General features: G+C 32.2%; 1 protein-coding gene across 1 annotated transcript; it reads left to right on the forward strand.

The window, feature by feature from the left end:
- Nucleotides 1-1,610: 1,610 nt before the first annotated feature.
- LOC106692826 (uncharacterized) lies at nucleotides 1,611-13,236 on the forward strand. Its single transcript, XM_014439020.1, has 4 exons — nucleotides 1,611-1,820; nucleotides 9,516-9,745; nucleotides 11,170-11,532; nucleotides 13,004-13,236. Exons 1-3 carry the CDS (start codon nucleotides 1,612-1,614, stop codon nucleotides 11,529-11,531), a joined length of 801 nt encoding a protein of 266 aa, XP_014294506.1. The 5' UTR covers nucleotide 1,611; the 3' UTR covers nucleotide 11,532; nucleotides 13,004-13,236.
- The last annotated feature ends 1,905 nt before the right edge of the window (nucleotides 13,237-15,141 follow it).

Here is a 15,141-nt window from a genome sequence, read left to right on the forward strand (position 1 = left end):
TGAGGAGATCTAGGATATAGGTAGGCTTTTGATGTTAAGAACTTGGAATAGAAAAACACCAAGGAGGTATTGCCTTCGGGAGGTTGGATAGAGCCACTTCAACTCGGAATTCCAGCGGGAGACTTGAGAGTGCCTAGGGAACCCAAAGATAAATCTTACAATGCAATTCATGAGTCTCTTCAGTCTCAACTCTTGAAAAATGGTGTAAAAATTTTAACAATATGAATGTACATAAATATCTTTATTTATTTAATGTTTTTTACAAATTTTATTGGAAATTTAACAGTTCAAAGTGTAAAAATTAAAAAAAATATATATTTTTCTTTAGATCTACAGTAATTCTAATTGATTCGTTAAAACTGTAAGATTCTTTTGAAAGAAGATAGGTGACCGTATGAAGTAGATTGTAGGAAGACAGTCCTGGTGGTCAATAAAGCTATCAAAATAGTAAAAGAAAACTATTTATTGTTAATCAACGTTTCGCCTCACTTTGTAGGGCTTCATCAGGTTTGATATGAATGATGTTCTGTTACCAACTCAACAGTTGACTATATTCCTCCAATGCAAAATTCTTTATTCATAAGTGAAAAAAAAGCATGAATGAATTATACTCTTTGAATGGATTTATTTAAAACTTAAAGATAAAAAAAAAAATGTGATCATTAGTAAAATTCGTATTGTATATATTTCTACTTATAATTAAATTAGTTTGACTGAATCAAATGATTTATACAATCGATATAATGTAGTTTTAATTCTAAGCAAACATATTATGAAAACTTTCATAGTAATTAGATTGCCCGATATCGAAACTGTGTAAACATTTTCACTCTCGATTGTTATGGTAATTACAATAACTTGCCTACAGAACGGTAAGTTAAAATTGTCCTTTATACAAGGGCACTTTTATTTGAAAACAAAAATGTTATTGCTTGGTGTGTTTTATAAAATTAATTTCTTTTTTTTAATGCCAGATCGGATTACTGGAGTGTTCGGAGTGCCGAACATCGGATTACCGAGATTAAACTGTAGTTGAAGGAAAATGTAACAGATCATAACAGATATGATTCGTTTGTGTATTTAACTAAATTACGTTAGAAATTCTCGTAATATACACCACTAAAGTGGAACCCTTATGAACAGACAATTTCATTAAGGTACCTACAAATTTAACCCCCCTCAACTGGGGAACCCCTCCTATCCGGACGCAGATATCAATTTTATTCTCTATAAGCACTCCTCCATACTCCTTAGTTTTCTAAAAAAAAAAATATTAACTTGTTGTTTTTTTAATCAAGTTCGGATTACTGGTGTGTTCGAAGTACCAAAGTTCGGATAAATAAATTACATTGTATTATGATAAACAGTATGTACTTACCAATATCCACTACCTATTAGTGGAACGCAAATAAAAATAAATTAATAATAATGAAATGGTAATTAAATATCTATGTGAGAAGAAGGTTAGGAGCCCATTTCCCCGACTGGAGACCAAAGGTTAGGCAGGGAGCGACCGGCCGGCTGGAGAAAGCACTGCAGGATCGCGGTGGAGGGAGGTGGGTATATAAGACGCCTGGAAGGATCCCAAGACAGAACAGAACGAACAAGAGGATGTCCAGGGTACTTCTAGTGGTTGTAGCATTAGCTGTGTCGGCGAGCGGGGCGGCTGTCCAGAACAGCGTTCAGGAAGATTGCGGTCCATGTCTCAAGTACAGGCTGCTCTCCATGGTCGACTCGGTCTTCAATAGAGCCGAAGAGGGAATATCCTTGGCCGAAGGAATCAGCCTCGTCAAGAGTCCTGGGGGCGGAGGAGCACCAAGGTGAGTCTTATCTTGCATTTCTGTTCAAGGTCAAGTTCAGGTTCTCTTAACACTTAAGAGACATCGAAGGCCATTTAAAAGTCAATATCACATTCTATAACCTCCCGATCTAATGAAAATTATTTGTGTGCCCTAAAACTTTGCATTATTATTATTTTAAAACGAACTCTTTGGTAGAAGATAAAAAATCTATTTTTTTCAATAAATAAAGCCTGAGAACAAAAAAAAATTAATTAAAATTTAATCTATCTATGTTAATATTATAGTGATTCAAATCTTTTTTTTTTTTATCTAAAGCTATTTTAACATATAATTTTATTGTTTAAAGAACTAGTAAAAATTAAATTCATGTTCTAAAACTTAGATTTGCATGATTAATTTTTTTGTGTGTGTATAATAAAAACCCAATAGTATAAGATATTATATTCTTTTCGTTTTCAATAAATAAAAACTTAATCAATATAACAAATTCAAGTGCTTGTATGTTTGTAATGTCATTATTAATTTACATCTGAGCTAAAATATATTTTAATAAGTAATTATTAAATAAAGCACATAGAAAAAAATATTCTATACTACAAGTATTTTTAAAAAGAAAAAAAAAATGTTTTCTTGAATTTTCGCATGCCCAATTCGAATTTTCAGCAAGTGTGTCCAAACCAAAAATTATCGGTTTCAGGGAAAATAACTTTAATGTTTTAGAAATTTCACTTTGAAGTTAAAAAGGATAGGTGTAGTTTCATTTATAATTTTTTTAAGAATTTCAATGTCTGAGAGTGTTCATACAATTTTTTTTTATTTTTGTGGTTATGATAAATGTTTATAGGCTCTGAAAATACGATGTTTTGAGTCATCTAAATATGAATTTAATTCGTTTGTTTGAAAATGCATTCATATGTAAAATTTATAATATAAAAATACGTAAATAAAACAAATGTACGAACATTTTAATACTTTTAGAATAAAAATTATAAAAAAAATCAATGAACAATGTCTTCACGTGCGGTATAGATTTACAATGGATTCGATAGTTTTCGGAAAATCGACTTAAATTTTTTGTTGTCGTTTATTTCATAGGTTTCCTAATATAAATATGGAATATTCGAAATTCGTTTATAAATATTATTATTTATTTTTACCTTCATATGTGTGTTATATGATTTATTATAAATTTTTTTTATTAAGAATCGTCTTTGAGCGGTTTCAGAAAGAAAAATAATAATAAATAAAGGAATATGAAATATCCATTAAATAAATATCTCATGATGATGAATTTATAGTTGACAGTGGATTATATATGAGAAGGTGATTAGAGGCATGGTCAGTGTAGTACAGACATAAGTAAAAAAGGTATTTATTAATGCCAACATTAATTGTGGCCGAAACGTTGGCACCAATTAATAAGTCTTAACTTATTTGTGTTCTTCACTGACCACAACCCCATCCATTATCTACATATAAATAAAAATCTCTTAGACAGTGAAATGCATATTAGGTAAGACTTTTATTGTTGAGAAGATGCCTTGTTGGATAACTTGCGAAAACATGAAGTCATTCAAGAGCAAAAGTTTAAGATCAAGGTTGAAATCCCTCGCTAGTATGTCCTCTTCATTCATAATATATTTTTTTTTTAACCAAGTTAGACATAGAGGTCATCTTAACAACTTATAGTTATAAACTACATACTAGTTTAAATCATGTGGGAGTTGGTAGTTTATTGGTAACGCAAATCCAAATACCCGAGTTCGAATCCAACTGTGGCAGTTAATTATTATCTGTTTCACTGTAGCTGTTGAGCCAACCCTGTTGGTTCGGGATCCCTCCAGAGTCCACCTAGCCTCATGAAGTTGGTACCCTTAATTGAAAACAAATCAGACGGTCAAGTGTGATTCTGGCCAAATCCCTCCTTGCATAAACGTTGTTCTAGTAAAACATATACAAGAAGTATTTTTTTTATTTTTGATTACTTCAATCATGAATTACTTCTAAAAACTTCATTTCCTTAGGTACATCAGTTTCTATCAACATCATTAATGAACTGCTCAAACTTATAGCTATCGTACTTTTTTAATTTATTCTTGATTAATTTAATTTTGGAATTCAGGAATAAGGGGACCCAATGGATTTCTAACTTTATTAAAATTGTCACAACTTTAAAAAGCACACGACGCAATTGTAAAAACTAAATAAACTGTTTTATATGTTGAAAACGATGACAAAAATTTTCACTGCTTGTGTCCTTGGATCGCGAGACTCTGTGGAACGTTAGTGTGAAAATAGCACTACCGACAACATTTCTCTCTTAAATTCCTAAAATTCTACTCAATTTGCTTAAAGTTATGTCAATGCACTTTATTTATGGTGCAACGATACTATAATGGATGGGTATACTCTTATTTAATTTATTTCCAACCTTCCCCGCTTTGTAAGCAACGAAATGCTGCTAATAAATCAATTTACACTGCTCCTATTCCATCCGCTGGATTTCTAGAAGCTGGTCTTCTTTGACGAAGATTGAATTGAGTTGGCCCAATAATAATTTTCCAACCCTATACAAATTCCTTGTAATAGGGGTACTTTTCTTCGGTTACTAGCTGGTGGAATCGTCTTCTGTAAGGGTGTAGAGTCCGGTTTCTCTCAGCAGTCTGGCCCGAAGTGCATCAAAGGCGGTCTATGATGATGTACTCAGCAGTCTCTGAAATAGCACAACTAGAGCATTGGGAATCGATATCCATCCTGTGGCTACTAAGCTTGGCTCGAAATCCCCCCATTCCCTGTGAGGAATTGAGAGATCCAGTAGTCCATAAGGACTTTGGTTCCATACTTGATCGACCGTTGTGTAAAAAGGCATCCGTAACTTTTGGACTTGTCTACCAACGCCAGTTCCAATCAGTGGTATCCTCCCGGAGAACGGTTTTACATTTGCTTGGGTTAACGGTGTTCCAAATTGGTTGACGGTACTACTCGGTTTAAATCGTACCCTGATATATATTAAAAAGCTTCCCACTATAAAGGTTCTTACCCAACACCAGACTCTTTAATATCGGACAAGTAGTGATCGCAATTATCGTATTTGAAATAAAAAAATGTATTATTTTTCTTGATTCTGCACTTCAAATCACGTGAAATCACTCGGTATACGCTATTAACATCTTTTTTATTTATTTATTGAAATTTACAACGGTATTTACATAAAAATACATCCAGTAAACGTGATGCTAGTTCTATTAAAAGAGTATGATACAGACTTGTAGAGAAACTACACATTCTACATTAGAAGGTCTCGAAGCCATCTTCTTTTCAGGCGCTTTGTAGGATTTTAGGAACAGAATAAGAAGCAAGTTTAGAAACTGTTCGATTTGGGGATTGGGGAGTTAATAATGGAAGGAGTGGTATTGGTTCTGGCTTTATTGGTTACATATGGAACATTAAAGTTTTATGGATGATTTTATTTGTAATAAAGTAAACAGCATTGGGAATTTTACGAAGAATTTTGGATTGTAAGGATTGAATATGAGAGGATTTCGAAGATTTAGTAGAGTTAGGGGCTCTACTCAACTATGTATGTCCAGAAAGGCCTTACTTTAGTCATGTAGATGAGTCTTTTGTAATGGATTGGAAGTTTAAACCAGAGTTTAGTAAGTGTTGTAACAGTCGAAATTGAAGAGCAATTTCTTTCATTCAAGTCTTTTCATTCTTGTTTATCAAAACCAAAATTATAACTAATATATCCAGATATCATTGTCGTAGTTGCTACATACTAAAGTATGTAGTAGTAGTAAAGTTTCATTTTACTCTTAGTCATTTCGATAGCATAATTTTAATAATCGATAGCAAAAATAAACGAGTTTCCAAGATAAATAAGATAGTATTGTATTGACGTTCTTTCGAAGTTCACGGTCAGTTGGTGTAGGTTATGCGGAGAGAGAGAGACTTACATAAGCAGCTGTTCAAGTCGGAATGTTCAATAGCGAATGAATCGATTTATCGAACCAGCATAAAGGAAATCGGAAGTAGCTAATGATCGAGATATTTTCTCAACATAAATAACAGGAAAAGCAAGCTAAGCTTTCAAATTCATCCAATAAAAGCATAAAATGTATAAGAATAAAATAATCAAAAATAAAATAAAAGAAGAAATTTCCATTATGTATCGATTTGTTTATACTGAACAAGACGTTTGAAGACACATTTATGCTATTCTTTAACATATGATGGAATAAAATTATTTAAAAAAAAAATTAATTAATAACAAAACCAGATGCAAAAAAATTTTGCAATAAAAATAGAAATTTGATTTACTACATCATTAAAATAATGAAAGATAATGAATCAAAACTTAATCTAAGATTATAAGAGTTGGAAAACCGTTAGAAATATAATATTATTAATTTAAAAAATATATATCTATCCAATTTTTTTTCAGATGAAGCATTCGGTCGTAAAACAGGGTATCTGATAAAATTAACGTTTATAATCTTAAAATGTTTTATCTTCAACAAATAGTCAAGTGCATTAGCTTAATATCAGCATTATTCTCTTAAGAAAAAAAATTCCTAAAGATTTTTCAAAAACACCGCCAACTACTCGATTCATAAACGGATTCAGGATATTTTAAAATTTTTAAAAACTGTTTTGTATTACATACACTCCAAGCGCTTTTACTATTATTTCCTTAATTAATAACTATATTATTTTTCGAAATGTATATAATATATTATATAAATTATAAAGTACATTTATGCAAACAAAACTGGTTAAGAACTAGGTCTCGAAATAAATACGGATAAAAAAAATATATCGTCTATCAGTGATACTGATACATTTGGGAAGAAATACATTTGATCAGGTAGAAAATAATTGGGACCTATGATAACAAGAAACCACGAAATTTATGGGAAAATAAAACTGGGAAATGTTAGTTATTTTTCAGTTTCGAAATTGCTTAGTTCGTGCTATTTGTCCAGAAACAAAAGTTAGAGTTTAAAAACTATCCTTCCTACTGTTGGTTATTGATGCGAATTGTGGTCTCTTACACCAAGGGATAAACAGCGCTAAAACCTTTTTGAAAATTAAGTAAAATATGGGAATCAAAAAAAGAAGTGTTAACAGGAGAAATTAGGCTGAATTGCAAAATGGACGTGTTAAGTTGTAGGGCTTAGTATTTGATAGATAAACTTCCGAGAAGTATAGGAAACGTAGGTAGGAGGATTGTAGCAAGTTAATCCATAGGATTTGGACAGACGTCACTTAACATCTGTCGCGTAGATAGGTGTTATGGGTATCGAACCTTCGGGTTTGTTTTTATATTAATAATTAATTTATTTCATTTTTTTTTAAGATTACGGAATCTATAAGGTTAACAGCCGCAGCTCTTGACGGAGTATTTGTCAAAAATAAATTCCTGAATTCGCCATTTCATGAGATGAACCCCAACCGATCTATTTAAAGTTGGTACCTTGGCTTTCACTAAACTGTAAAATAAAACCGACAGATGTTGACTATATCTCCTAGCATGACCGTTAATGATGAAACGTACAAGTTTCATGGTCTGTAGTGATATTTGAAATTTGAGATCCAATATCTACGTATTGCGAAAAAAATATCAATGAATTCCTCATGTATTTATTTAAACGATATAGATCAATTTCAAATTTTGACTCTGAAAAACATATGTTTGTGTTTGTAATCTATGTCTCATTATATTTGGCATAAATAGTAATTATATTAAAAGTCACCAAACTTGTACAAGCAGAGTGGGAAGTAAAAGATTGGTTGAAGTTTATTTTTTATAACGAATCCATCTTAAGGCATTGCTTTAGCTCAATAGACTACAACTCTTTTACCTCTCAGGTTACCTATTAAAAATACTATGTACTTCTTCTAGGCGAGGTGGCACAGAAGTGAGGCGCTAATAACTCCAAGGATCCGAGTTCAAATCCAGTTGTTTCAGTTAACTATTTGTTCTGTTACTGTAGCCGTGAGTCAAACCTGTGGGTTCTGGAATGCCCCAGGGTCCACCCAGGCTCATAGGGTTAGGAATAATCTGGGGGATTGAGCGTGATGTTGAAAAAAACTCCTTGTAAAACCCATGTTCTAAAAACCACTTGGAGTATATGAAAGCCTGTTCTCGAGGGCAATGCGCCCAAGGTCCGAGTAGAAAGAAAAGAACGGAGCTTTCTAGTGGCCGGGTCTAGATGGGTATTATGGGGAGAAAGTTTTATATGAGTCGGATCCGATTCCACGAGAAAGTTAGTCGTCAGCCAATCCTTCACAACTTTTATTTCATTTTAATTAACCAACTAGAAAGACAACTGTATAATTGCTATTTATATTTATGCAATGTTCAATTATATACTGTTAGTTGAAAGTCTAAAGGCTTCAAAGGTGGAATATTCAATATAGTATAGTCACAACTCGAGAAATCGAAGTTGAAGGGAGGTCGATTATACTTCAAGTAATTCAATTTTCCATATTTTGAATTTATAATTATGTATACATCCTGAATTTAAATGGACTCTGACAAAGCTATTCAAAATTATTGTTTATCGCTGCTTTCACACATAAAGGAGTTTTTTTAAAATATTTTTATTATCTTATTCAAAATTGGTATTTGTTAATAATAATAAAAATTATCCAAATAGTCTCAACCTTCTTTATTAAAATATATTATACGTCCAACGTTTCGGCCGATCCATTCATCATCAAGGACAATCTTAATTTTAGTATCACAGCCTCACATCGATTTATAAATCGAAGGAAGCCTAGTATCGTGACTCGGGTTCGAATCCGGCTGGGAGAAAATTGTTTTTTTTTACACTGTAGGACTGAGTCAACCTTGTGGGTTCTGGCGCCCTCCTGGGGTCCACCGAGCCTCATAAATTGGATACCCTTGCTTCTCATTTCAAACCTACTTTATATCACAATTTCAACATTTTCCCGCTAGTTATAAGAGAAGTTCCTCTGTTTAAGTTCCAACCATAACCCTGTTAAAAAACTAACCTGTATTTCAGCATGTCCTCCATTACCCTCCATTACTTCCCAATGGGACAGTACTGCTGTCTAGATGATATATACGGTAGCTTGGGTTTTCTGATGGCTTGGTATTATTGGGTGAGGACAACATGAACATTTTCGGTGATTTATTAATTTATCGAAAAAAGTATTTATTTATAGAAAAAACTATTTTTTTATTTTTTACCAGATCGGCCTTATGGTTGATATAACTGTCACATTATATATATTTTTTAACAGTTGAAAAAACCATTGCTGAGGAAATAAAAGTGCGATTAATGGCGGGAAAAACTTGCAATTTCGGAATTGCTTAGCTCGTGTTTTCTGTTCAAAAACATAAAAAATTGAATTTACAAAACTACTATCCTTCCAACTGTTCTTTATGAATGGAACGAACAGCGCCTTAAAGTATTTTAAAATAAATTATTACGAAAAAAATTCGTACCGAAAAAGGATGAATTAACAGGAGACTTTGGAGGGCTATACAGCGCTGAATTGAGGAAACTGCAGCCGGTAAATATAATTCAGGTTATATTGCGGTGAATAAAATGGGCGAATAAAATAAAGGTGGTTAATAATGGATCCTTAAAGTTCCAGACAGATATTTTAAACTGATTATTCTTAAGAACAAAAAAAACTTTGAACGCCCTAATGTAACCTATCGTGCACTTCCTATTACAGGTCTCTAAGCAAAACGGAGGCAGAGAAGACAGATCTAGAGGACCTATTGGCTGACAGGGTGAAGAGGTTCGTGTCCACACACACCCTCAAGATGGACCTGAGGGGTGTTGACATCGTCGATGCTGCCACCAGCGCCGGCAGAGCCATCGGTGGAGCCGTCGACTTCTTTTCCGACTTGACTGGAGTCGAAGAGGAAGGAGGCGATGGCGAAGAATCAGCCAGGAAGAAGGGTGAGACATTATTTTTGTATTTGCTAAACTACTACTAGTAACAATATCGTAAGTTTTTATTATTTATGGAAGTGGGTGCGGGGTAGCTTCAAATCCGGTAGTGACAGTGAATTATTTATTCTGTTATTTCGGTCATGAACCCTATGGGTTCCAGTGCTCCCATAAAGTGGTTACTCTTAATTGTGGAAAAGATCTGGTAGATGGTATTGATCTTGAACAAATCACTTCCTTCACAACCGTTGTTCAAGAAACAGTACTTCCTTAAGTACTGAACACCTGACTCATCTAATCGTTTACATTAAAACGTTTTCTGTCAAAAAAAAGTTGTTCTCAAAATCCTGTGACTATTGTTTATTCGAATCTACTACCTACCTAATACCTCTAAATTTGCTAAAATAAAAAATGAAATTATTATTTTTTTTTATAAGGCTTTACTCCAGTATGAAGTTTTCCTCAACACATCACTTCTTCTCTGTCGGTCCATCGTGTCCTCCCCTGACACTCCATTCTTCCAATGCAAAAGAGGTTTCATCCACTAGGAGAATTTTCTTTAGAGATGTATGTGGAATGGTCTGTTATTTTATTTTTCCAAACAATGAAAAGGTTCTTTGAGATAACATAAGCGACGATATTTTTCTCTTTTTTTTTTTTGGAGGTGGAATTTGGAAATTACTTGTAGTTTTTGCTCTTAGCGACATCATTATATGAGAAGTTAAATGTTTCATAAAGTTAAATTGTATTTCTTTAACTTTTTTTTGGAAAAGTGACCTATGTAAATAGCTTTTATAAGCAATTTTGAATAACGTTTCATCACAATATTTCCCTAGTTCGTTCCATATTTTGCCATATTAATACTAATTTTAGCTCGAAGTTCATTGTTATATTACCCATCCATTTTGTTTAGATTATCCATCTTGTGGCGATTCCCCAATGACTTAACACGTCGTATTTATATAAACGTAAATGCTTAAAGTTCTTGAGAGACCTGGTATACTTCTTTGTTGTTTTATACTTCTTCACCTTCCTGATTCTTGAGCTGGTCCGAAGATCCACATGAGAACTATTCTTTCAAATCTATTTATATTCTTAGCAGCAGATTTGTTCAACAAGCCTTACTTTACCTTATGGGGGTACTACTCAATAATCTACTTCTTAATAGTTCAAGCTGAGAAAATTTGGTATCTGAAGTTAAGTGCAAAAGTATTGATGACACAACATTTTAAAGTTGGTTTTCAGATTATAGTGGTAAAGGAAAGGGATGTCTTCTACTCCCTTATGTCCTTTGATAACGTTTATGAATGCAATAGGCTTCAATATTAATATTAACTCTCTTCAAATGCTTTCACAATCCACAACATGGATAGGAATTGAATAATTGTATGAATGAAACATCTTGACTGACAGTTTGAATGACACGTTTTCAGTGAAGAAAGCCGGTAAGATGCTCCTTCCTCTCCTCCTGATGATCAAGATGAAGGTGGCCATGTTCGCCAAGTTGGCCTTTGCCGCTATCGCCCTCATCGCTGGTAAGGCCCTCCTTATCGGCAAGATCGCCCTCTTGCTCTCCGGCATCATCGCCATCAAGAAGTTACTTTCACAGCAGCAGAAGTCAGTCACCTACGAGATAGTACCACACCACGCGGAGCACCACGACCACCACCACGAGCAGGGATGGTCCAGCGGTGGAGGCGGTGATGTTGGTGGCCACCACGGTTGGGGAAGGTCCGCCGATGAGATGGCCTACAGTGCTTACCAACCCCAGCAGCCAGCAGCGGCCCAGCAGTGAGGTATGCAACCAGTTTAATGCAACTAAAATTTTTATTTTTAACAGATGCGTATATCTTTGTAAATGTCAAGTCACTATCTTTTACTGACTTCTGTGGACTTCTTAAAATAACTACATATTTACCGGAAAGTCGTTGGGCAATTATTCTCAAGTTATAGCTGATTTTTAGGCAGCTTTGAGAAGCATCCGTTTTAATTAAGACCCTACCGTACCACGGGTTATAGGTCGATTCTCGTAATAACAAGAGATGATGAGAGATTAATTAAATGGTTTGGGTGGTTAAGGATTTTGGAATGAAAGTTTGATCTATTTCAGGCCAAATTTGCAACAAGATATTGAGGTCTATATGGATGTGTTTATTTTTTACGTAATAAAGAGCATCAAGGATTAAATGAGGGAGGAATTTAATGGTAAGGTATAAATGAGTTTTTGTAGTAAATGGGAATATTAGAGCGTTAATATAAAACTTTAGAAACACTTGTTAAAATGTTATATAAGAATAGTTCACTATTATTAATGTAGGTGAATTATATTTTAAACTGCAATGGCTGACGTCATATTACATTGAGATGTTTCAGAAGTAGTTTGTTGAATGATAGTTGATAACCTTAAAGAGAACCTCAGTCGAAATGTCATTCATCATTCAAAAGCCCAACTCACGTGAATCATTACTTGTAACTGAAATATCGCTCAGTAAGAATCTTGTGCAATACCAAAAAAAACTCATAAAAGTAATAAAATATTTAATGTGAGCCAACTTTTCGCCCAACGTTGCAGGGCTAAAAAAATATACAAACTGTTAAATAATGTAAAAAAGTAAGCAAATATATAACAAAAATAAAATCTAACTAAGGTGGGGCTAGAAAATAAGATGCACAGTGATACGTTAAATTGAATAAGAATAACAAAATGGTTTTGGACAATATATGTAAAATCTGGAATAAAGGAAATAAATGATCAAATGAGGACAGCTGCTTTTCAGTATGCAGTTAAACACAAAAATGGTGGAAGTCGTGGGGGTTGGCGGTTAACTACGTTACATTAGAAAATAATGTCAAAATAAAGAAAATATTAGCAAATTAAAGAAAATATTAAAAATAGGCAAACTTCAAATGATAATATACATAATAAGAAGGAGAAATTATAAAAAAAAAAATGGATAAAATATAAAAAAAGAAATAAAATTAATAGAATGGATATAATAAATATAATATGATGAAGACATATATTGTAATATTTAGAGAAAGTAGCATTCATAGGGGTGCCTCCCTAATACCACAGGGTGTCGTAGCACCCAATTTAGGAACCGCTGTTCTAGTGCCTCCTCTTTAAGATCTTCATGAACTATTCCTAAATTAATTTATATTTTCTTTAAGATTCCACATTGCATATTTAAATTTATAAAGTAGATTTTTTAATGCATTTTTATTCCATTGAAATAAAAATAAAGTTTTAACATTCCTCTGTTTCAGGGAGTGGAAAGGCGCATTCCCAGCCATAAACGTCTTCAACAGTACAAAGACAATCAGTAATTTATCGTTATTTATTACAGTTTAGTCTAAGCGAAAATATTTATTGTAACTACTGCTATACCTGGACTTTGACTCAAGACTAGACCTGACTGTACTGGCAAGGTGACTCGAAACGTCTCCCAAACCAAAGACTATCTTTTATTTATATAAATATATTGAATTTTCAATTTAAAGACTTTATTATTTATTTATTTTAACAACTGATATTTTATTTATTAACACAAGACTTAAACTTAATGGAGGGACTCTTAAAATCAAAAGTAAAAAACAGACTACGTGCCATAAAATTGCCATTGTATAATTTACTTACAAACAAATTCGATTGGACATATATCGATATACGACTGACTGAAAAAAATACGCTTATTAATACAAAAAATATGAATCGACTGTTTTCGATAGTAAAATGACTTTTGAGAATCCCAAGTTTTACGGTTTTAGTATCTTATACTATTTCGAGTAGTGTATTCATTAAATATAACTACGTCTTATAATATCTTTTTCGATAAATTGTTGAGAGTTTGATAAAAACAATAATAACCACTCATTTAGAATTAAATTAGAAAACAATTAATAAGTGGAATTAGTAAATTGTATAAAATAACTACACGTAACTTAAAATTTATAAAATAATACTTGCTGAATTATAATCAAAATATTCTGAACATATATAATAAAAAAGATAAGATTTTAAATAAGTCAAAATATTTTTAAAAAATATTTTAATGTTTAAATGTCTCAGTTAACAAATATTTTGTTAGTTATTTTAATAATATCTATAAAGTGAGACATAATTATTGATAACATTATGGTATGTAGTTACATACTTACGGGTTCAAGTAAAAAAATCAAAATTAAATTAGTGTTAATAATCAAAACCACAGAATAATGCAGAATATCAACTAATATACTAATTTATTCAAATTAAGACTGATTTTTTCTAATATTTCGAAACTCGTATTACAGAAATCAATATCGAAAATGTCACAATGGTTGAAACTAATAATGTACGGATACTGACACATATACCATATTTGGACTTAGATGAACTTTAAGCTGAAGTGGAGAATCATTGAACAATCGGATTTCCAATGTTTCAAGATAGTAATGTATCTCCTTACCATATATTTCACATGTAATAAGCAATAGGCACAAATATGAATTACTTTTTGAAATTCCTAATAGTACTAGGAAATTGACTACTTACTTAGCTTGCAAACTGAATATTAAAACATTACTAACTGTTACATCCATTACTTCACCGACTAAGATAAACTTGAAAATTATGATTGAAAGAAACTTTCTTTCTAAAGTTCTTAGTTTTCTAGTAACTTCTAATGACTAAATACAAAACGTGACTAAAAACGTCTTATGAAATTTAACTTTTATAACTACACGTCATTTCTTTGATATTGAATAATTCACTGACATACTAGTTAACAATCAGAGAGTTGTAGATGTTGTTAATTCTTAACTATCTATACAACTTTTTTTGGGAACATGTAGGAAACAATTATCAAACTTCAACATAACTAACTACAATTGTAGCTATTTTACTATTATAAATATACCTTATTACTGGACTGACTATATTACTAAAGAAATAAATGACCATATATCACCAAAGAAGAACATAAAAGTCACTTACATACAAGAATTAGTTCTTAAACACTATAACTGTCACTAACAATATCAACTGAAGGACGAAACGACTAACTACAGAACATGACTAACTACAATTTTAATACTTTTTACTATTGTGACTAGATCTTATTACTGGAATACTGATTAAAATAATACTTAAAATATTAATTAAAATAATAATAATTAAAATATTACTAAAGAGTGCCCATAAAAATGACGTACATACGTACATACGTCGATTACTTCCTTATTACTGTAACGTATTAGTATAGCTAACATCAACTGAAAAACGAAATGACTAATTACAGAACATTACTAACTACAATTGTAACAATTATTACTAGACTTTAATACAGAAATACTGACTAAAATGATCACATATTACTAAAGAATGACCACTAAAGTGACTTACATACGTCGATTACTTCCTTATT

This window comes from Halyomorpha halys, unplaced genomic scaffold (genome assembly GCF_000696795.3).
Source record: "Halyomorpha halys isolate HHAL.00 unplaced genomic scaffold, Hhal_1.1 Scaffold73.1, whole genome shotgun sequence".
Taxonomy (NCBI): domain Eukaryota; kingdom Metazoa; phylum Arthropoda; class Insecta; order Hemiptera; family Pentatomidae; genus Halyomorpha; species Halyomorpha halys.